General features: G+C 34.5%; 2 protein-coding genes across 2 annotated transcripts; one reads left to right on the forward strand and one right to left on the reverse strand.

Annotated features, from left to right (window-relative positions):
- Positions 1–12003: 12003 nt before the first annotated feature.
- LOC116116725 (putative F-box protein PP2-B12) lies at positions 12004–13836 on the reverse strand. Its single transcript, XM_031402790.1, has 3 exons — positions 13443–13836; positions 12906–13024; positions 12004–12821 (listed from the first exon to the last, which is right to left on the reverse strand). Exons 1-3 carry the CDS (start codon positions 13722–13724, stop codon positions 12338–12340), a joined length of 885 nt encoding a protein of 294 aa, XP_031258650.1. The 5' UTR covers positions 13725–13836; the 3' UTR covers positions 12004–12337.
- Positions 13837–20944: 7108 nt separating this feature from the next.
- On the forward strand, positions 20945–22405 carry LOC116116647 (zinc finger MYM-type protein 1-like). Its single transcript, XM_031402700.1, has one exon. The coding sequence runs from the start codon at positions 20945–20947 to the stop codon at positions 22403–22405; it is 1461 nt and encodes a 486-aa protein (XP_031258560.1).
- The last annotated feature ends 1498 nt before the right edge of the window (positions 22406–23903 follow it).

The raw sequence follows: 23903 nt of genomic DNA on the forward strand, positions 1-23903 counted from the left end.
AATCAATGCCATGTAACAAGAATACTAAATAAACTCAAACTCAAAGAAGGGAAATAAATACTGAATTGCTTTTGTACAAATCTGAAATGTGTCAATTACATTAAATTACAACATTATATACAACAAATAAATGTCCTATATACCCCAAAACAAAAGCAAGCCGGCAGCCTCCATCCCCCCTCTCCATTTCTCTTTAGCCACTTCCTCATCCTCCAAATTATCCAGTATACCTCACGCACCACACCCAAGTATCAATAGCCTGACACCTAACAACACTAACTGATCCAATTCAAGACAATCCAATTATTCAGACCACCAATAAGACAGCATCATATAAACTATAAATTCTAAGTCCAACTTCTATACCTTTTGATGACAGCACAACAATGGACTTGGATTGGGTTATGGTCAGTCAAAGGGATCCATATGCCTATAAAAGCACTCAACAGCCAAGTGCTCCTGACAATGCTTATTGTTTCATCATTCAAGCCGTTCATCGGGGTGTTGGTCATGTCAACTCAATAAATTTTAGTGCATAGTCCTACAATCAGTACTACAATAAGAGGAAGACATTACATTAGAATCAGCTTATAGAACAATTATATTATGTAAGTTTTATACAAATTTACCTTGAGTCATTTGTAGGGACGGGAAGGCACTTGAGTGACAACTTTCCGTCAGTATTCATCACCCAAGTGCTAAAACATCCCACTATCGTGCAACAGTCGTAGGAACAATACACATTAGTCTGCAACTCTATCTACAACTATCTCTCTCAATAAATACTTAGGTTGTAGTTAGGATCTGCAGCAAGCCCTCCTTTGATAGTGCAACGATGTTATCCAATGCATATCCTTGATGTTCATAATGCAGTATAATCTTTAATGTTTTCCCAACTGTTGCCATATTGGGTCTTTCCCCCGTACATACTACATCATCCTATCATTAATGAAAATCATCAAGGACACCGTCGAAGTCATCTGTGGCCAATCTTTTCCATTTGCCTCCCCTTGTTGCACCTCACCATTGGCCTTTTTCATTAAAGTGTCATATGTAGTTACTAGCGTTTGGCTAAAGGCCCAATCGGTGATGGCACATGCGAATACAAATATCACCATTACTGCTATGTCATAGCCTTATAAGTGCCAATACCTCATGATGTGCTGCATCAAATAAAACAACATGATAAGTATATAATACCTCATAAAAAACATAAGCAAAAATAAGGGAATAACTCATTGAGTCGTCGAGCCACCTACCTATCGTTAACACTTTTCAAACCGCTTCTGGAAATAATCCCAATCTTGCCTTCATATGCTATCACTTTCTAGAATCATTGTAATAGGCATATAGAATTTTTTCTTTTTCTCATCTATTAGCCTATAACAATCGACATTTAACTCCTCCGTTTTCACTTGCCCACTTCCTCTACCTTCCTCCTCCATTTTCACTTCCCCACTGTCTCCGTCTTCCTTCTACCCTCTCCTCCATTTTGACTCTCCACTTTCACGGACCTCTTTTTTTTCTTCGTTTTCCTCTTTTTTCCATGCGTTATTGCCATGTAAGGAGAAATTACATGCTACTCTTTCGGCTCTCTCTTTTATGCTCAGGTTGAACTTTAACCGTTGAGCTTCAACCACTTTAAATACCCTACCAACTTCCTCCTCCACCCTATTAACTTTCTCTGCCACCCTATCAACTTCTCCCCCACTTTTTTCATCCGCCTTCCATCCTCTCAAACCTTCATAAACGACTATTGTAAAACTCTCAAACGACTGTTTATGAGGTCAACCACCTCATTCTCCTGACCTAAGGCACTGCAAAACGATACCTATTGTAGCGGTTTGGCAATTGGGTGGAGGGTGTACAAACCTCTTCATCCCTCTTCTCTTCCCTCCCTCGATTGAGCTTCATCATCTTCGGCGTCACAACACTTCTCAAGCAGTGGCCCTGCAACTCATTCACATGCGTGACCCTTTCAGGTCCCACATTAGGTGGTCTATCCCTTCATCTGTTGCATCCTCTATGCTTTGAATGATGTAACATACTCTTCTCCACTTCACTCCTAGTAACAGTGAGGAAGGGATGGACGACTCCCTGCAATAAGAAAAAAAAAATTAATCAAATTTAAGCTACATTAAAAGCAAGTGCATATTCAAAAATAATAATTTAATCTTACTCAAGCCGCTTGAATTTTCATGCTATTTCGCAATCCCAATGGGGTACACTTCTCGATGTGCCACTGCAACATCCTAGGAAATTGCGGTTGCTCATCCAAAGTCTTCATCCTCCCCCCTGCCTTAGCCAGGATAGGGACGACCTCATACATCTAAGCCTACATCGTAAAAAATAATCTATATCATATTAAAACACAATAATATAAAAATATAATAAAAAGCTATTAATATTTACTTGCATTACCCATGGGAAGCCAAATAAATTGTACTGCTCGGTCTATTCTTCTCGACAGATTGGTGCTACCTAACGCCATGTCTTTCCTTGTAGGGAGTCCATGGTTAGCTGAAATGATACCCGTCCTCATGGATAAGCATTAAGAGGGCCATGTTGCTTGCAAACTTCACCCAATCTAATTAACGACTTTTGTTGAGTCAAAAGCAATTAGGTCAAATGCACGAACCGTACCAGGCACATCTTAAACCTTTCTGAAGAGGTATACCCCTTCTCCTAACCTCTCCTCTAAATCGTGTCTTGTAATGGAGGCCTTCCCCCCAAAACCTTTGTAGCCAAGTATCAGCTGCTCGACTCTTCTTATTCTCCATTGCTCTTTTGCTTTTGGAAATGCCCCACATCTAAGCCTATCATTAGGGCATATTCTAGCATCCCAAAATAGTGGCTTCCTATCCACCACGAACTACATTTCATTTTTTTTTGGCTTTAACTGAGTGCAGCAACATATAATGCTCTCCTTGTCCCCAGACACATTTTTTTAAATTTCTCCAATGTTCACAAATGACTGAAAAAACTTTCTTTGAATCGGCCCATACCCTCTTATGTTCCTGTAAAATCTCCATTATTCTTGTAAAAACTTATCAACTTGACCTAACTGTCACCCTTATGGGGAAGTACGGTAACTTATCGCTTACAACCTCTAACCCATAGTCTTTATAATTTACGCTTAAGAAAATTTTGCACAATTGATATAAACTAAATATCAGCAAAAAAAAAAAAAAAAAAAAAAAAAAAAAAAGAAACCAAAACAACCAATCTTCCAATTTGGGGATATGGGCTTTGAGGGCACAGGGAGTGGGTGTTTTTTGGCTCGAGAGGATCGGGAAGCCAACGACCCTACAGAGGCTGTTGTGGTAGGTTCCATGAGATTGGAGGGCTAAGGATGGCAGAGGTGGCGGAATAGGGGGGCTAGAAGGCTACCCTGCATATTGCGACTGGCCACGCACAACGCTTGTTGTGCATGGCAAGCTCTACAATATGTAGGGCAGCTCTCCATGTCGTGGCCAGCTCTGCATATGCAGGGTAGCCTTCCAGCCTCCTTATCCGCTACATCCTACACATCCCTAGCCCTCCAACCTCCCACAAACAACCTCCCTACGGTCTTCTTGCCTTCCCCTATCCTTTGGAACCTAAACAAAGCCACCCTCCAATGTTGCCATTGCTCGACAAATGCCACACCACCTAACAATAAAACCCTACATATCCCCCAAATTCACACAAATCAATCAATTTCTCATCAAATTAAAAAAAAAAAAAAAAAAGTAAAAACCTACTCTTTCCTCATTGCTTCCTTCTTCTCGCTTGAATTCTTGCCAGTGTCCTCCTCTTTAGAACCGTTTTCTGATTCTTCTCTCTATTCTTATGTTGTTTGTTGTCTCTCTACCTCTGGACCATCTTCACTCATCGGATGATCCACCGGACATCTTCTTCGACAGCCATTGAACTACCACCGCAGTCACTGGGTCTAAGATTGATTAGGGTTGTGTTTTTCTCCTATTTATGTGTATCAACATGATTTTGTGTAAGGAAGCTTTAGGATCGATATTGTCGCGAATAGGGCACTGCCAGAAATGACAGAGAAATCAAAGGTGTTCGATAGTCGTTTTTTTAGGTATTTGGCTCATTAAGCGATTTGAAGGGTGGGGCTCGTTTTATAACTTTCAAAATTTAACAAACTTCTGTTAATTATAATATTACCCATATGTTTAAATCTTTTTAGTTTATTTACATGTTTAATGAATCCTAAGTGTGCCATGTCTTTTTTCTAAATTAAAAAAAAAAAAATTGCAAAATTTTTAGGGTCATTTTTTTAAATGCAACTTGGGGTCCGGGGAGTTAATTTCCTCCTATTTTTCCTACTGCCTTGCTTTCTTCCTTTCAACTTCACAACCAGCCACCGTCGCGCCCACCGTCCATCGAAGTCTACGACGGTCTTCACTCATTCAATCATCACTTTCACAATTTATGCCTTACGTTGTTCGTGATTAGTCCCTTCATACTCTTTAGGATTCAATACAAAAGGTAAGAAATACCATAGAACAATTGTGTAAACTTGTTGGTACAATTGCTCATCTTTGTGAAGAAGAAAGGAAACAACTTTGAAAAGAAGTCGTTCAAGTAAAATGAAAGGAAAAGCAATGAATGGCAAAACTTGTAAATATACAACAAGAATGGTTTTTATATGATGACATGATGTAAATAAGAAAGCAAGCATGAAAAGATACAGCCCTTGTTTATTATACTATTCTGGATCATATTTTGTTATCCTATTTGAATTAAAAAATAGAATATGTGTTTGTTTACTTATTAGAATCATTATTTTAAAATTAATCGAAATCAAATAACTTTTTTTGTCTAAAAATGAAAAGAGGTAGGACTTGTTTTTAGATTATTCTACTCTATTCAACTTAAAACATTTCCTATCCAACTCTCTTCAACTCAAAACATTTTTTTTTTCTCTCCTCATTTTTCTTTCCTTCCAATTGAAAATAATCCACCAAGACGATTACCCCCTACCAGCACCACCGTCAGTCAACATGCCGCGAACAGTGCATGACCAGCTGGATTTGCCAATCTAGCCATTTTTGGCCAGATCCATATCGACCTGACCAGCCAGATCTAGCCGGTCATGCGCTGTTTTAGCGACTATCAGCTGCCATCAGACAGTGAGGCCAATAGCCGGCTATCCTCTAGGTGGTTGTGGTGCTTTGTTAATTTTTAAACTTTTATTATGGGTGTTGACTAATTAACACATATAGGACAAAAAAACAATAATAAATATTTTCAAAAAATGTACCAAACAACTATTTTGTCTTAAAAACCTTTTTCAAAAAATGTACCAACAACTATTCCAGTATTATCCAACTCTGATATAATTTTCAAATATTTTACCAACACATTTTCAAAATTTGATTCTATTGGATTTAATCCAATTCACTCAACTTAAACACTTTTTAGAATAACAATTTTCAAATAATCTACCAAACAAATCCTACGCTTTTAGTTTGCAGGCTTTCAAGTAAGAATTGTCCACATGTCTTAAGCACAAGAGCGATTGAGGAAGAAGTAGGAAATCGAGTGACCCTAGTACTGTTCTAATCAAACATACCCTTCCTAATCAAATCGGTTTAAAACCAATTAATCAAACCAAAAATTTGTTTGGTTAGTTACTGGTTCAAGTGAAAAATCGATTTGATTTTAGGTCGGTTTTCCACTCAAACCGGATTGTGGTTCAGTAACTGGATTTCGCCACCCCTAGTTAAGGCTTGCTAAAATTTTGGATGTTGTTTGGAAGGATCTTTTTTAGAAAAATGAATATTAATTATTTTTGATAAAATGTTTGTGGGACCCATATATTTAAAGAGTTAATTACATATTTGCTCAAGTGTTTATTAAATTAGAATGAGTAAAAAAACTTTACCCACCCGGTTTGGCAAATCTATAGTTTCCACCCGTGGTTCATAAATTGAAATTCCTACCCAATTTAAAACCTGTTTAGATGAAGTTTTTCTTGACTAGGTTTGATGAGTCAAATCCCTTTTCATCCCTTGTTATATAATAGTAAATTAATAAATTACTTTTAACCCTCAAATTAATAGAATTAACAAAATAACCATCTTTCTTTCAAATTTATTTCAATAACACCAGATTCTTCAAACCTTCATCTCCAGATTGCCAGATCTCGACAGCCAGATCGGGCTACTAGGATCCTCTCTTCTCTCTCTCTCTCTCTCCACCTCTTTCTTCCCTTTTTCCCTCTTCCTCCTTTCCTCTTCTTCATCATGTGCGTCCCATCTTAGTAGCTACATAGGCTGCCGCTGCCTCTTTTCTTCTCTCTTTCTCCTTATCTCTTCTCTACCTCTCTCTCTTTTCTTTTCTCTTTCTCCTTTCTTCTTCATGCGACGGCCAAATCTGGCTGTCGATGGTGTTGGTGTTGGTGGTGGTGGAGGGTTGGAGGCAGAGAGCAAGGGTTTAGTTTGAGAAAAAAATTTTTAAATGTGGAGGGTTTTTTAAAATTTTACTAATTTGGGGAGTGAGAGAGATTAGGGTTTACTATTATTGAATAAAAAGACCTAAATACCATTTTAACTGTTAAATGTAATGTTTAAAATTAAATTGGGTGGGAATTTGCAATTTATGAAACCACGGTGGGAATAGTAGATTCATCAAACCTTGGGTGCGTAAATTTCTTTTATTCAAACTAGAACAATGTCTACAACTTTACGAGATAAAAAATCGTTAAATTTTAGGTGTTCAAATAAACAGAATGAGATCAATCAAATAATAATATTAGTGATATAAGTTTAGCGACTAACTAACAGAATAGAGATTTTTATCATTTCAAAATTTTTAAAGAAATTTTTATTAATTATTATATTGATGCATTAATCTAACTAAGAAGTAAAATGTATTTGTCCAAACACTTATATATCTACTTGTAAGTTTGATTACGGTGGAGTGGATGTTATATCATACTTGTTTATGTACATATAACTGTTAAATGAGTGAATATAAACTTTTTTTATTGAATTTTTTTATAATTAATATCTAAATATTCATGCGATAACATGTATACATGACGTGTGGTTGGCATGACTTATAATAGTTAAACGAATAAGTATTTAGTTTTCATAACTAATGTCGAATAAGCTCGAGTTTGAACTCAAGATTGAAATCTTCGTTTTGGTCAAATCCTTCCCAAACTCAATTAATTTGGTAGAACTTTCCCCCATTTTACACCACAGTCCTCAAATCGAGATTCGTATTCCTCTCTAGACTTCTTGAATTCACCATTCCTAATAAACCGATCAACAGAAGCATCATTTTCAACCTTCTTCGGTCCACGTCTAAAATACCCGGCCAAAATCAAAATTATTAGAAGCATCAATCAACAGATTTAGACTTTTCATGTCTTGCTTTCTTCATTTCCACAAACTCATTACAATGCAAGACATCATTCACACCATTCTTCCCAATAATTTTCATATGAAAACAAGGACTTAGCTTCCAAAACTATTGAAGGTTATCAGAATAATCACCAAAGAATTCAAGCCTTTTTTATAACTAGAATCCCTGGACAACATCATTAAACACATATCCACCTCTTCTTGTTCCTACTCTATCCCTAAAACAGATGAAGACTTGGTGGGGAGAAAAAAGATTATAGTTCGGAGATGAAGTGAGCGGCGGAGTCGCAATCGCCGAGAGAGGAATGACATAAGTCATCGTCTTCGAGAGATGAAGCGACCAGAGTCGTGGTGACGAAGGAATTAGAATTTAAGTTTGATATTCAAATTAAATAGGATGCAAACGTCACTTTGACATAATTTAGAAGGCAAAATGGTAAATTACGACATCCCCCTAATAGTTGAAAAACTTGCATATATCCCCTATTGAGCTCGAGTAAGCTCGCAAGTGGCTCAACTCCCTTGACACCCCTATTCCGAACAAGTAGCAACAAGTTTTTGGCTATATGTTAAATTATGACATCCCCTAATGTTGCAAAACTTGCATAGTCCCCTATTGGATTTGAGTAGCTCGCGAGCAGCTCAAGCCAAGTATTGGGAAGCTTAACTTGATTCGACTCAGCAGTGTAGTTGCTCAAGCTGCTTGCAAGCGACTCGACTCACTTGACACCCTTATTCCGACAAGTAGCAAAAAGTTTTTGGCTATAGTGAACTATAGCAAATAAGTTGTGAATTATCTATAACTAGTTATATTCTTTTCAATTTTGGTTGCCAATTCACGTAGCAAAACAAGCTTTGCCATAGCAAGGGTTCATTAGAATATGAATTTGCCAATTTTAAAGGATCTTTTCCCCAGTTTTGGAGAGGTTGTTTAGGAAGAATTTCAAGATTTCTATCTCCTAGGAAAGTTCCCAATGATTTATATTTTAGAAAAGTCAGATAAAGAGGAAATTAACACAAAGAAAGCTAATTCTCCATAATCTACAACTAGTAAAAAAAAAAAAAAAAAAATGAAAAACCTTAAACCTAAAAGAAGCGTGTAAGGCACAAAACACCAAAGAGAAAATTCTCTGTAAGGTGAGCGATTACAATTTAATGTAATATTATGACGCGTTTGGTTAGGGATGTTGGATTATTGGAAAGTTAGATTACTTAAGATTACTAGAATCTTAAGAAAATATGTTTGGTTAATTGGTGGGTATGTATATTAATATGTTTAGTTGAAGGAATAGATTGGTGGGTATGTTTTTTTAAATTATTGAATTGTCCTCTAATTAAATATTTATTATATTATTTTTAATATTGACTATTAGTTGGATTACATAACCCCTTACATTTAAAAACTTAGCAAAAACAACCCCATAATAAATTTTGGAAAATCAACCAAACACCCCCATCAACCCACCACTGCGGCCACCGACAGCCAGCAACCTAACGGCGCACAAAGGCAGGAATGGCCTCGTGCATCGTATGCCTGACGGACAGATTTGGCTATTGACGAATCTGGCCTTTTATGGCCATATTAGATCTGGCCATCAACGGCCAGATCTGGTAAGATCTAGCCATTCTGGCTATATCGATGCACGGCAACTATTTTCGGCCTTCCATGCGTCGTTTCTACGCAGCTGGCCGCGGTGGTGGTTGTCGACGGCAGGTGGGTGGGGGTGGTGGCTTGGGTGGGTTGCAATTTGTTTTGAATTCAAGGTTATATTTGTCAAAAAAGTTAATTAATTGGGGTGAAATAGTAAAAGCTATGGGTGCATTTGGCTTATTGTTTTTATCCATATTCTGGATCCTATTCTTCAAATGTTGTTTGGCACGTTATTCCCAAATATTAGTCTATTTTTTAATTACTTTTAGACCCTATAAGTTTATTAATTTCATTAAATACCCCCCAAAAAAAGTTTAAAAACTAACAAAAACACCCCCACCCGCCAATACTTGTCAGATTCGGGCAACCACTGCCGGTGGTAAATAGAATCTATCAAAACATCACAACACACTCGGAAATTGCCGGTAATGGCGGATCTGGCAATCACCGATGGCCAAAGAAATGGCTGTCGTTGACTGTCAACGACGGCCAAATCTTGGCCATCGTTGACAGACAATGACGGCCATATCTGCCTTTTTCGGTCGTCGAAGCCCATATCCGGCCTTAGATTTGGCCTTTTCCGGCTAGATCCGTGGTGGATAAGGTCGGAAAAGGCCATATCGATCGAATACAGTCTAGATCCGACAGGTATGTGTGGCCATTTCCATTTTTCGGTCAGATTCCAGTGGTGGTGGCCGGAATCTGGCACTGCGGGTGGTAAGGGGTTTTTTGTCATTTTATAAATATTTAATATATTAGGGATTTTATTAAATTAGCAAACCTTGGGGGCTTTTTCATAAATTTTTAAATTTTATCTCGTAATACTCCCCTATCCAATTTCCAATACTATCCCCAAAATCTTACCAAAATAATAAACCAAACGCACCCTATATTTATGTAAATAAATTAAAAATAAGGGCATTATTGTCTTAAAATTTTATTAATAAGGGATAGAATTGTAACAAAAAAGATAACTCTGATAATCTTAGAATACTTAGAAAATGGAGGAATCAGATTACTTCCATATTACTAATAGTAATCACTATTGGTATTTGAAGATTATTGGTATCTTATATTAGTTGCAACCAAACATGATAATTAAGTAATATAAGATGACTTAACCCTAGTAATCCCATATAACCCCCAACAAAACGCCTCCTATATGTACAAAGTTACTCGTACAAAGAAATGTGTTTTAACAGGATTTGATGATTCTAAATTAGCGATAATTTAAACAAATTAAAGGAGATGATAGTCAAACATATATGGTTGTCAATGAGTTTATAAGGATAGTTTGTATATGTAACATTACTTAAATTTAATATATAGATCTTATTTATACACACCAACAAAGTAATATGTATGTTTATTTTTCCATTAAACTATCTTTTGTTCTTATAGCATAAAAGATTAGGGTTTATGACATGAAAGTGGGTATAAAATTTTTGTAAAAGATAAAAATAAAATTTAATTTTATGGCTTGAGGGCCTCACGGCCCATTGTTAACCCAACTGTTGTCATCATTTTTTTTTTTTTTTTTAAACTACTAATTTAGTATTTGACTGTAAAGACATTATTTTTGTTGATAAATTACTTTAGTTTTTAAATGTGACATAATTAATCTCAATTTATATAAATCCCACATTTTCGTTAAGTAAATTCCATTTCATCTTAAGAAAAAGATAATATAGTAAATTAAACTCACGCAAGCCTCCTTTTTATAAGGGTTTGGATATATACACCCAGATAATCATTATTTTCTAAAATGAAGGTTTTAAATAAATGAAAAGTTTAGTTTAAAATCTTGTGATTTCACAATTATACCTTTAATGAAATACATAGAATACATCTTTTACATATTTAAACTATAAAGATGATATCTCTAGCATTTGAAAATATAATCCAATAGTCTAATTAACCAGGTGTTGTCGAGCTTGTAAGCTCATCACCCAGTTTATAAGCTCTAAAATCAAACTGACATGTTTGTTTTATAGTTTTTTGGTTTTAGAAAAAAAAAGCTGGGGAAACTTACCTTTTTTTTTGGCTTATTAGCATTCCTCTTATAAACTATTTTGACCAATTATATACCATATTACTCATATTTAATATAATTTATATATTTGCTCATTATTTTATTTTGTCTAAAGAATCTAAAAATTATTCATATAAATTTGTAATGAAATTTTGTCTGTAAAGTATTTGTTTATTTAATTCTAAAATTAAATTATATTACAATATGATTGAAATATATTTTGATAATACTATAGTAACAAAATTTAGTTGATATAATTTATTATTTGATAAAATAATCTAGTGCCCTTTTTAGTCATTTTAATTATAAAATATACTTCTAAGTCACATTTTACCAAACGTATTAACTATTTATCAGTTACTTAAAAGTATTTTAACTAAACACATAACTGTATAAATTTTAAATGCTTATAAACTTAAATTACCTTATGAGCACTAGCCGTATAAGCTTAAATTATATCATAAGCTAATTTTCATAAACTTAGCCAAATTGACTCTAAAAACACACTAAAGCATACTAGATTGTACAAAACTTATTCTAGCAACTTTTGTTTCCTGTAATTTTTTGTTGAGGACTATTAGATTCAATATGGCTAAATCTACCTTTTAAACAAAAACTTGGGCATTTTGAATCAAAATTAGTAAACTGTAAATATATGACCCAACTCTTTATATAATCCAAACTTTTTATTATAAAGAGTTTGTCTATAAAAACAAGAGTCCAATATGAAATATGAAATATGCTCTTTAAATAATAAGTATCGTTCAAGATGCTCTTAAGCCAAAAGCAATGGCTAGGTCAAAAGTAACTCACAATTGATTGATGCTACCATATTCTAAAATTCAGTAAAACAGCATCTGCGGCCAAAAGCAATAACTAAAGCAAATCTCAAGCTACCAAAGAGGCTTTGTAAAAGATTCTGCAAATCCATGCAGAAACCATAGTTATCATCTTAAATGTGCAATGGTAGCACAAATGTAGATTAGCTTTATAAATGAAAACAGATAAGGTATCAATTTGACGGTTTCTAAGAACCGGTGGTCCCCGGGCATGGTAATGTTGCCAGCCGATACCTTAGCTAATAGTTAAACCCTTCTCCAATTATCTAAAAGTCTCCCTTTAAACACAAATTCAGGGATTTATTATATTTCTTGCTATTGCGAACACACAAAACAAAATGACTTATTGGAGAACAAGACCATAAACAAACTTCAACCTCTGATTCTGCTCTCTTCCACACCAATAGGCAATACTTAAGGAAGAAGATCACCTATTTATCTACTGCTTTGGCCTTATCTCGATTCCTTGAACAATGAGACCACCCTTCCAGTCACCAGCCCTCACCTCCAAAATACTCATTTCCAATTCACCATCTTCATCTCCTGCATTGTAACAGTCACCTAACTCAACCTCAAGCCACGCGTCTCCTCTTTCCTTGGGATGATGGTCGTCATTCTCTCTCGGCAAAGATTCCTGCCATCCCAAACTGCGGCTGCGATTAAATAGACCAACACGCCTCCCTAACCGATATTGCATTCTCCGCCCTCTTATTGCATCCAAATAGACAGATCGCTTTTGGCTTTCGCTTCCCACAAGTCCAATACTAACCTCTACAGGTTGACATTCAAACCCATAAGACCCTGCCGTCAGCTTGAACACGAGATAAGCCGTGTAATGTGTCCCTGGGGACAGAATGCAAGTACTAATCTTTCCACGTATCTCAAGCCAACACACACATATAAGCTCAGCAACCTCTTGGAACCTGTAAAATTGTCAATAAACTTAAGCTCATCCAGAAACAGTTCGGAGAAAACTAAGATCGACAAGAAAAAGCCGTGATATAAACCTCGTGCCAGGAAGAGAAGTCCATCTCCAATATGTGGGAGTATCACCCCACACAATGATGAGGTCCCTAGCAGATATCATGTAACATTTCTTCCCACTCTGCTTATCCAAGGAAAAGGCCTGTTCAATGTCAATAACACAATTAGATACATAATACATTACTGCCAAAGAGGAAGGGATAGTTTTAATAAACGCCCAAAGTTTGGAGAAAAGCTAATTAGACCCAAAATGTTTTGAATTGTAAGAAAACCTCCCTTCAAGGCCATTAATTAGCTTAAAATTTTCATCATCAATTATTTCAATTAAGGTTTTAGAATGAATTAAATAGTCATACAGTTTGAAATTCTTTACTAAATAATCATTCGCTTAAGCGATATAAGTTTATCTATAAGCTTTATCTCTTAAATATATGTGTTAAATCGTCTAAGCGAAATTCATGATTATTTAATTTATTCTAAATTTGAATTGGTGTTTTAATAGTCAACCCATCAAAGTCTCCTCAAATTGAAAAACCAGAAACAAAATCACGAAAACTAACCTTTTTCCCATCATCAATGAGAATCGGGTGGTCACAGAGGCTGAGAAAGAGCTCCTTCTTCGAAGGCAAACACAGCAAAGAAGACGGAGAAGACGACGACGGCGGGCAAGGGGAGGACTTAGAAATGATGGACTGGTACTCGGGGGGCAAGAAGCGCTCCCAAACGGCGTCGGATTCGGCGGCGGACTTGAAAATGGAAGAAACCAAAGACAAGCGGCAGGCGTCACGGGGGGTGGTGCAGGAGATGACGTTGGCGATGCAGCCTTCTGGTAATAAGCTCATGGGGCTTTCTGGTTCGCGTTGTTGTTGCGGGTGGTTAGTGGTTCGTTGGAGGTGTCTTGCTATGGAAGTAATGATGGTGATGAATCTTGGTGGGGTTTTATAAAGAAAAAGGAGAGAGGTTCAATCGAAAGCTTAGCGGTTAAGGCTTGCTATATTTAGGATGTCGTTTGACTCGTTTAGATGGATCTTTTTTAGAAAAATTAATATTAATTATTTATTTGATAAAACGTTTGTGGGACCCACATTTTTAAAAGACTTTAATTAGAATAATCTCCTCAAACATTTATTAAATTAGAAAACGCCAACAATTTTAGGAAATAACAAAATCTGTCGGTCATTAAACCTTATGTGTTCAAATAAACCGCGTAAGATCAATCACTAACAATATAAGTTTAGAGACTAACTGACAGGAAGGAGGTTTTTGTCATTTCAAAAACTTTAAAAAAAATTTTGTTAGTTAATTAAATGTTGATGCATTATATGTTGTCTTCTTAAAATATTTTCATAATCATTTTCCAACACTTCATATGATAATAATTATATGTTGCGTTATCAATTTGACGTATCATAGTTATACGAGCGAAAATAAATAGATTTTTTTTTTAAAGAAACATCATTATTAATGTCCAAAAAATCTACATAATAATAGTTAGAGGAGTGTCAATCACAATTGCGCGTGTTAAATTTTATAACTCTCTTCATAACATATGTATGACTTGAGTTGAATATGTATTTGTTTGTGAGAAAATTTACACGTGTCATGAAAAGGTTAGCGATTTAACTGTATTTAACATTTTTCGTATAATTTATATGTAACATGATTGATGCGACATACAAGAGTTAAATAAGAGAGCATAAAGCTATATTATTGAAAACATTTCATACACGTTTATGTGATATATAATTGTTAAATCTTATATGTTTATTGGAAATTTTTTTTTTTTTTAATAACTTCTAATAGTTCATACAGTAGAATGCATGCATGCATGACATGATTGATGATGACTTACACTAGTTAAACGAACACGTATTTACTGGTTTTCATAACAAATGTCCAAAAATTCGTTAAAAACAAGGTATGAACATATACCTGTCTTATGAAATGTTTTCATAATCATTGTCCAATACTTTGCATGACAGTAATTATATGTGACATGATTAATTTGACGTAGTATAGTTAAACAAGTGAACATCCGTTTGTTTTATTAAAGAAGTTTCATAATCAATGTCAAAAAAAATTATATGATAATAATTTAAGGATGTCACATGTCATAGTCGTTAGCTTTTCTTATAATACCTGCATGTCGTGAGTTGAATATGTATGTGTTTGTGAGAAAATTTACTTGTCATAGAAAGAGCTAGCGATTGTCACAATTACATGCCCGCATTTAGCACTTCTCTTATAATTTATGTGTGACTTGATTGATGCGATATACAATAGTTAAATAAGAGAACATAAAGCTATTTAATTGAAAATTTTCCATTTCTGGTATCCAAAATGTCCGTGATTATTAATGTGAGATACTATAAATAAACAAACAAACATACATGTTTTTTTTTTTTTTTCAAGCTCAAAGGATTAGATAAATCAAAATATTATTATGATAGATAGTTGCACCTAAGAACTTAAGGAATAAATCAAACCTCATTAACCGTCAAATCAATCCATTTGAGTTAAGTAAACCTAAATTTGTCTTATTAAAAAAATTTCAAAAACCATTGTCCAACCATTTACATAATAACACACATATATAGTAAAACTTCTTTATAGTCATAATAGTGAGATCAACTAATTTTATTACTATGAAGAAGTTATAACCTACTAGAGGTGTAGTTACAAAAATTATTATTTTGATTTCTTATTTTATAAGTCATGTTTTAGTAATACAATATTAGGATTTCAATTCATATTTTAGTAGTATTAAGATTTCAATTCAGTACTTCAATTGACTATTTTTTAAATGGATAAAAGATCGTGTCTTGGAACTAGTAAAGATAAGTGTCATTGATGAAACTGCAAATATAGTTGATGCATAGTTAATTGATGTGAAGCCACAGACAATTGTCAATGGTTTTAAGCATTGCAAAATTAGGACCTCTAATATCGATGAATTACAATTTACAAATGAAGTGGATGAAAAGAATAAAAGAATCATTACAGAATTGAGTGATCAGATTCGACAACTTCTCTACACTAATCATATGAGTATTAATTTTTTCCTCGATCATCCAAATGAGCATCAATTCGTGTATGCTTTAATTGAGGAAATCATTACTACAATTAGACAAGAAGAGAAAGTAAATAATCATGAGGATGATAGTACGGAAATACAAAAAGTTTTATGCCATTAAACACTAAATATGCTTGAGAAGCTAAAAATATTTTGGTTTCAACAAGAAGATGTCCATGCTAGCGAATTATTACGTATTTGCAAGTTAAAATATGTGATAACAACTCCAAGACATAAATTATTGTCTCAAACAATTTTAGATAAATATTTTATTTTCTCTAAAACCTTTAATGTAATATAAAATATATTTTTTATAATATACAAATAATTATTATTATTTGGAGACAACTTTCTTTAAGGTAAGAATTAGAAAAAATATTACTTATTATAATGCAGAATTTATTCTTATTTATAACTATCATAAATTGAGATTATAATTTTTTATGATTATGTAGAATTTATTCTTATATAAAATATCATTATAGAGATATTTTATTTTTGTATATAAGTTACAAAAGTTTCATATTGGATTAAGAGTTAAGGAATGTGTAAGCGCAAAAGTTAAGGGTGCGTTTGGTTTAGTATTTTGGATAGGATTTTAGGGATAGTATTAGGTTATTGGATATGGGAGTATTACGAGGTAAATTTTAAAAATTTATAAAAAAGCCCTTAGGTTTACTAATTTAAATAAAGACCCTAACATGTAAAATGACAAAAACACCCCCACCATCTGCAGTGTCAGATTCCGGCCACCACCGCCGGAATCTGGCCGGAAAATTTCGTTACGGCACAGACTTGTCGGATCTGTGCCGTAAAACGTAATTATGGCCTTTTCGGCTAGATCCATGGTGGATCTGGCCGGAAAAGGCCAGATCTACGGTTTGTTTTGCCGTCGACGGCGGAAAAGGCCAAACGACGGCCATCTTTGGCCGTCAGCGACGGCCAAGATGTGGCCGTCGTTTTCGGTCACGAGGGCAATATTTGGCCGTCGTTGACGCATACGACGGCCATTTTCTTGGCGTCGCTGACGGCCAGATCTGGCCTTTCCGGCCAGATGTGGTGGATCTGGCCGGAAAAGGCCACAGCGGTGAATTCCGCCATTCTGGTCGGAAGTTTGGCCGTTGTACAGATTCCGGCTATCACCGACGGTGGTTGCCGGAATCTGACAAGTTGGGTTGATGGGGGTGTTTTTGTTAATTTTTAAACTTTTTTTTCAGGGGGTATTTAGTGAAATTAATAACCTTATGGGGTTAAAAGTAATTAAAAAAAATAGGGTAATTTTTGAGAATTGTACCAAACGCAATTTGAAAAATAGGATCCCGAATAGGGATAAAAATATTAAACAAAAGCATACTAAAATTCCGATTCAAAATTTAAAAAGTCGTAGTAAGTTTTAAGCGCGCGCGCTTTTAAAAGAGGTGTTAAATATATTTAAATATAAAAAAATAATAATTTACACGTAGGTCGGTGGATTTTACTAAGATGTGTCGAAAGCAGCGGAAATTAAAAGTAGAAAGCTTTTAAGATTCCACGTCAACTTTCAATCTAGATCTTGGGAAAAGATTAAAAGCTCTTTAGCCGCTACACCTAAAAAGGGTAGTTTTATTTCCCCCATGGAGTTTAACTTCACTATTTCTAAGCCCCGAAGTTTAAAGTATTTATATATATCCTCTAATTTTAATAAATATTAAGAAAAAATAGATAATTAGAGACAAAATTTGGGTTTTTAAACTGCGATATATCAAATGAGGGTATTCTGATATCTAAAAATTAAAAAACTTTTTATTAATTGATTAAGTTAATGTTTATAAATCATGGGGGGAAATCAGTATCTTAAAATGTAGGACTCGAGGCTAGAGTAGATGACGAAAAACTAGGGGCTTTTTTAAGTAAATAAATAAATAAAAGGATTAAAAAGTAAATCTAAATAAAAACCTAAAAGGAATAAGATGCTAAATAAAAGGTTATTTATGCCCTTACAAAAATGTGCTTACTGTTTTCAAAAGTATTTTTGTGCTTACTTTTTTCAGAAAGTACTAGTGTATTAACAGTTTGCTGTTGGGTTTATAGAGGACGGGAGCATTAATCGTGGCAAAATCAAGAAAATATGTTTGAGGGTTGAAATATAAATATTATTGAACGTAAAAGACTAGAGGTAAACAATTTATTTAAGATTAAAAGGGATAAAATGTAATATTTCCAAAATAAAAGGCAAAAAAAGTATATTGATAAATATATATATTAGTTTTAGGGTTCTAACAATAATAAATTTACAATTTATTACTATAAATAAGAAGAGGAATAAAGAATAATAAAAGAAAAAGTAGTGGTAGTGGATAAAATTACGTCAAAAGTAATAGAAGTTGTGTGCCACCTGAATTGATTGAATGTGGGGGGTTTTTCTTTATGGGTGTTGGAGATCTTCTTTATGAGGTGGCAAGATATGGTAATTGGTTTGCATGTGATTGGTTAGTTTAGCTTTACTCATTTCGAAAAAAAAAAATGGTTTCGTTTCACCTTCACATGTTATGTCATTTTCATTTTATTTTCTATAATATCATTTTATAAGGTGTCACTCTAGCTAAGCAAGATTTACAATTTATATATAAATGGGAAAAAAATCAATCACACCCCCATAGTTTTAGGAAGTGATAGGCTATAATTCAGTACTATTCAAGTTCAAATCTTGATTAATAACACAAATCAAAGAAAGAGAATAACTGCAAAAAATTTGTTTAAAAAAAAAAAGTGAAAGAGAGGCGGTAACCTAAGAGCTTACTGCTTGCGATGATTAGGGGTGTTAGTTAAGTCGAGCTGCTTCGGCTCAAGTGGCTCGACTGTAGTCTCGGGCTAAGTTCGATCAGCCCAATATTTAACTTCACAAGCTCACAAGCTTCAACGAGATCGAGGGGATATATGCTAGTTTTGCAACTATTATGGGTTTATATGTAATTTACCTATTTGTAAAAATGATAAACACACCCCTGTCGACACCTACAAGTTTGAGATCTCACAACGACACCCTTACCCAGTGCCGACTAGATAGAATTCAAGTGTCAAGATCAGGAACTTGGCAAGCGGCTAGCTTCAGACTTTAGGGCTTGGGCTCCTGTCAAACCTTTCAAGGCTAAAGAGTAGAGCCTAATTCTCTCACAATATTGAAAACCACTTTTAATCCCAATATTGAAAACAACCAAAAGCAAAAGAGAGAGGCAAAATTGGTTTGAATCCGATGCCGCTGACTTCCCTGTCACCACCAACAACTTCCTTATAACCCCCTCACTAAAACCCCTCTCACTCTTGCCTGATTACAACCTCCAATCGTCGGCCACCGCTCATTGTTGATTCATGGGTTTCAAGACAAATTTTAGTCGATCTCAACACTAGAAATCACCCTCGAGACCACAAATAGAATCACTATCATCCTCACTCAAAACCCCTAACAACCCCAACCCAAAGTGCCTATCGATCGCCACCCGAATCCTTTCACAATTCATTTGCCTTCCATAGCTTTGTGTGTTCGCCGAAGGCAAACCATATTTGTAATACAAGAATGGCTAGTTTCTAATTGTATGTATCATGTTTGAACTTCATTTCATTTGTCACTTATAAGGTGTTTTCTTTTTTCCTTAAATTTGAAGAGAATTTGCGTGTAGTTGCTTGTGTGACTCTTTTGAATCAGTTGAATAGTTTAGAGCATTCAGTTGATAGGTTTTAGTTGAGTAATGGTGTAATAGAGACTTTTGAGTGTATTACTTAAGAGGTCATGAGTTTGATTTCTTTTGGTTGCTAATAAGTGTGGCCATTAGAGGATTACCTAGTCATTAACTTCAGGGGCTCAAGAGACTAGTTGAAGTATGTGCAAATTGGTTTGGATACCCTCGCTTACCTATATATATATATATATATATATATGGTTTTTGGAATACATTTTTGTAGGCTCATATAGCTCCACTTAGGGGCGGACCCAGGCCCTTTGAGGGTAGGCCTAGGCCTGCCCTCAACTTTTAAAAAAAATATGTAAAGTTTTTTTTCTAAAGGTTAAGAAAAAGAAAAAGTTAAAAAATGTAAAAGTGAGGTTTTGTCTTTTTCCGTATTCCACTTTTTCTTCCCCAATTCCCCAATTCTCTTTTACTGTAAAAGTTCTATAGACTACATGTGACTGTTGGGTTCAACCTGCAACTAGAAATTAAAAAAATCTCCCTCTCAACTTTTCTCATTCACGTCTCCTGAAGGTTAGTAATATTGAAGTTTTAAGTTTAAATAAGCTCCTTAGATGGTTAAATCTATAATTTTACAGGAATATTTATATTGTTTCAACCTTGCAGGAACAACGAAGAAGATGAAGAATTGGCTGCTTTGCTGCTAATCATTTTGGGTGCTTTAAGCTATAAAATGCGGAGAAAGGGCAAGGGAATAAGTATGTAAGATTGATGTTAAAATTATATTGAAAACTACTGGAAAATATGCAAGAAAATGACAAACTACTGTTTTTGAAGAATATTATTAACGCCTATAGTTTTAGAGTATTAGGTTTGGTTGTTTGGGTGAAAAGTTTTAGTGAGGTGAGACAAAGAATAGGTTAAAGAAATCTTTATCTTTTATCTTTGTTTTCATGGCTCTTGTTTGTATGTGAGAAAAAGGATTATCATTATCACTTTTAAAACTTCCTTTCTAAACCACACAAATTATGGGCGCCTAATCTATAAAAACGAATGGTCTCCATCTCTCATTGGATGCAATTAAATATATAAATGTATCATGTATGGTGTGTTAAATTAAAATATCTTATGTATCGTGTATCATGTATTTAAATGTATCATAGTTTGTTCATGTATCTTATTCAAGAGAAAGTTAATTAAGTTGCTAAATTAATTAGTTTTTTTTTTTTTTTTTCTCTCTTTGACTCTTATTTTTGGGATCCCATTTTGGTACTAACTCATTATATGCTTATCAGATTTGGAATCCAAAGCATTAACAAATAAGATTATGATATCGAATTATTTCAAGAGATTGAAGAAAAGTCCAGCAAAAAATGTTGATGGAGACTTTACTGATATTGAGGTTAATCAAACCCCATTAGAAGAGGAAGCCCCACAACAGCGACAACAACACCTAGTAAAAGAAGCTCAACCTTTAATCGAGGTGTTCAATTTAGATGAGCTTGAAACTGACCCAGGATTGAGGATACCAATTAACGAGCTTTTTTGTACTGACAAACAAAAAGAGGAAGTTCGAAGAGCATACTTGTTGAAAGGTCCTTACCAACTTAAAGATCATAACTTTCCTTTCACTCTTTTTGGAGATAAAAAGCATAGGTTTACATCAGAGTGGTACAAAGAAGGTTCACGTTGGATGGAATATAGTGTGGCAAAAGATGCAATCTTCTGTTTGAATTGTTATATTTTCAAACCCGATTATGGTGACCAAGCAGGTAGTGAAGTTTTTGTGAATAAGGGATATAATAACTGGAAAGATAAAGCAAATGTGAAAAAACATGTTGATGATCATTCTAGTACTCATAATCAATGTCATGCCAAGTGTGTTGATTTGATGAACCAAAGGCAACACATCGATGTGAATCTTGCTTGCATGTCGAAAAAGAGCAAATTGGACTATCGTATTAGCTTGAATGCATCAATTGAAATTGATTGCATTAGATTCCTTTTACATCAAGGATTAGCATTTCGTGGTCACGACGAGTCGGTTGAATCTGAAAATCAAGGTAACTTTATGGAACTATTGAAGTTTCTATCTAATCACAATGATGACATAAAGAAAGCTGTACTGGAAAATGCTCCGAAAAACCATCAAATGACGGCCCCCAAAATCCAGAGGCAACTAACTAGTGTTTGTGCTTATTTGATGACCAAGAAAATTATTGCAGAAATTGTGAGAGATAAACAACTGTTTTCTTTACTAGTTGATGAATCTCGTGATGTGGCAGTGAAAGAACAAATGGCTATTGTTTTTTGCTATGTGGACAAAATAGGTTGTGTTATTGAACATTTTATTGGGATTGTGCATGTTAAGAATACTTCTGCAAAGTTTTTGAAAATTGCAATAGATGCCTTTTTTGTAAAGTATGGATTGAGTTTGACAAGTTTACGGGGGCAAGGTTACGATGGAGCAAGCAATATGAGGGTTGAGTTCAATAGTTTGAAGACTTTGATATTGAGAGAAAGTAAATTTGCTTTCTACATTCATTGTTTCTCTCATCAACTTCAATTGGCGCTAGTCAAAGTTGTAAGCAAACATTTAGCATTAGGTGAATTTTTTCAAACTCTTTCTATGTTATCAAACACTATAGCAGCATCTTGCAAGCGCAGAGATCTTCTACGTGATAAACAGTATGAATATGTGATATCTTTGATTTCTAATGGTGATATTCTGACAGGACGTGGTTTGAATCAAGAATGCACCATTAAACGACCAGGAGATACACGTTAGGGTTCACACATAGGGACAATTCATAGTGTCATAAACTTATTTTCTTTTGTTGTTGGTGTGCTCAGAGTGATTGAGATTGAAGGAGATAATTGGCAAAACAAAAGTCAAGCAAGAACTTTATTACGAATCATGGAGAATTTTGAATTTGTCTTTTTGTTATTCTTGATGAAGAAAGTATTGGGAATCACATATGAACTGTCATAAGCATTACAAAGAAAAGATCAAGATCTTCTTAATGCCATGCAGTTTGTACAAATTTCGAAGCGTCAATCGCATAAATAGAGAAATGAAGACACTTGCTTCGACATATTGTTGAAAGAACCTTATGATCTATGTAAAGATAATGACATACCAATCCGGGAGAACATAAGATAATTTTGGGAGGACAAAACGAGGGATTGCGCCAATTACGAATAAACATCATTTTAAGGTGGAATTGATGTACACAGTTTTAGATAACATTTAAGAAGAACTCAATAATTGTTTTCATGAAGTAAATATGAGGCTGCTTTAGCGTATGACATCTCTTGATCCAAGTAACTCTTTTGCTGCATTTAATAAAGACAAATTACTTGAGTTTGCAAAGTTCTATCCTGCTGATTTTCCTCAACACGATATTTGGTTGCTCGATAATCAACTTGAAAACTATTATAAGGATGTTAGCACCAACGCCAATTTCACTCATGATGATGGGATTGCCGATCTTGCAAAAAAAATGGTTGAGTTTAAGAAGGACGTTGCTTACGACAAAGTTTTTTTGCTTATTAAATTAGCACTGGTTTTGCCCGTGGCTACTGCAACAGTTGAAAGGGTGTTCTCTGCAATGAATCTCGTTAAGAATACTTTGCGTAATCGAATGGGAGATGAGTGGATGAACAATTGCTTAGCAGTTTACATTGAAAATGAAGTTTTTGCTACAATTCAAAATGAAGATATCATTGAACATTTTCAGAACATAATGAAGCAGAAAATCGTGTTAAATTGAAGATCTTCAGGTATACTATTCTAACTTGCTTTCATTTTTAAATAATCAATATTCATATTATTTAGATCTTTAGGTATACCATTCTAACTTGATTTTTGGGTCAATACGCAAAGGATGTATGGATCTTTAATCTAGACGATTGAGTTAGAATGTTAACATCTGGATTTGGATTTGGAGTGATTGTAATCTATCTCTTTATAAACCTTTGTGTATTTTACTTTTGATAGAGTTGTGCTTGAGCTCTAAATTTATGTAGAATATTTTTAGTGGATTTGCGGTTATTGTAAACTCTTTTGATTATATTGGATTTAAATGGATCGTTAGATTCCTGTGGTTTTTTTTTATCTCTTCACATTGAAGAGGTTTTTCCATGTAAAAATTTTCTTGTGTTTCCTTGTGAATTAGATGTTATTTTCTTATGTTTTCACTAGTTGATTGGCAAAAAGTGGCGGAGCGACGGGTCCCCCTAGGCAAAAATCATGGGTCCGCCACTGGCTCCACTACCCATAAAAG

Source organism: Pistacia vera, unplaced genomic scaffold (assembly GCF_008641045.1).
Source record: "Pistacia vera cultivar Batoury unplaced genomic scaffold, PisVer_v2 Contig78, whole genome shotgun sequence".
In the NCBI taxonomy this organism is placed as follows: Eukaryota; Viridiplantae; Streptophyta; class Magnoliopsida; order Sapindales; family Anacardiaceae; genus Pistacia; species Pistacia vera.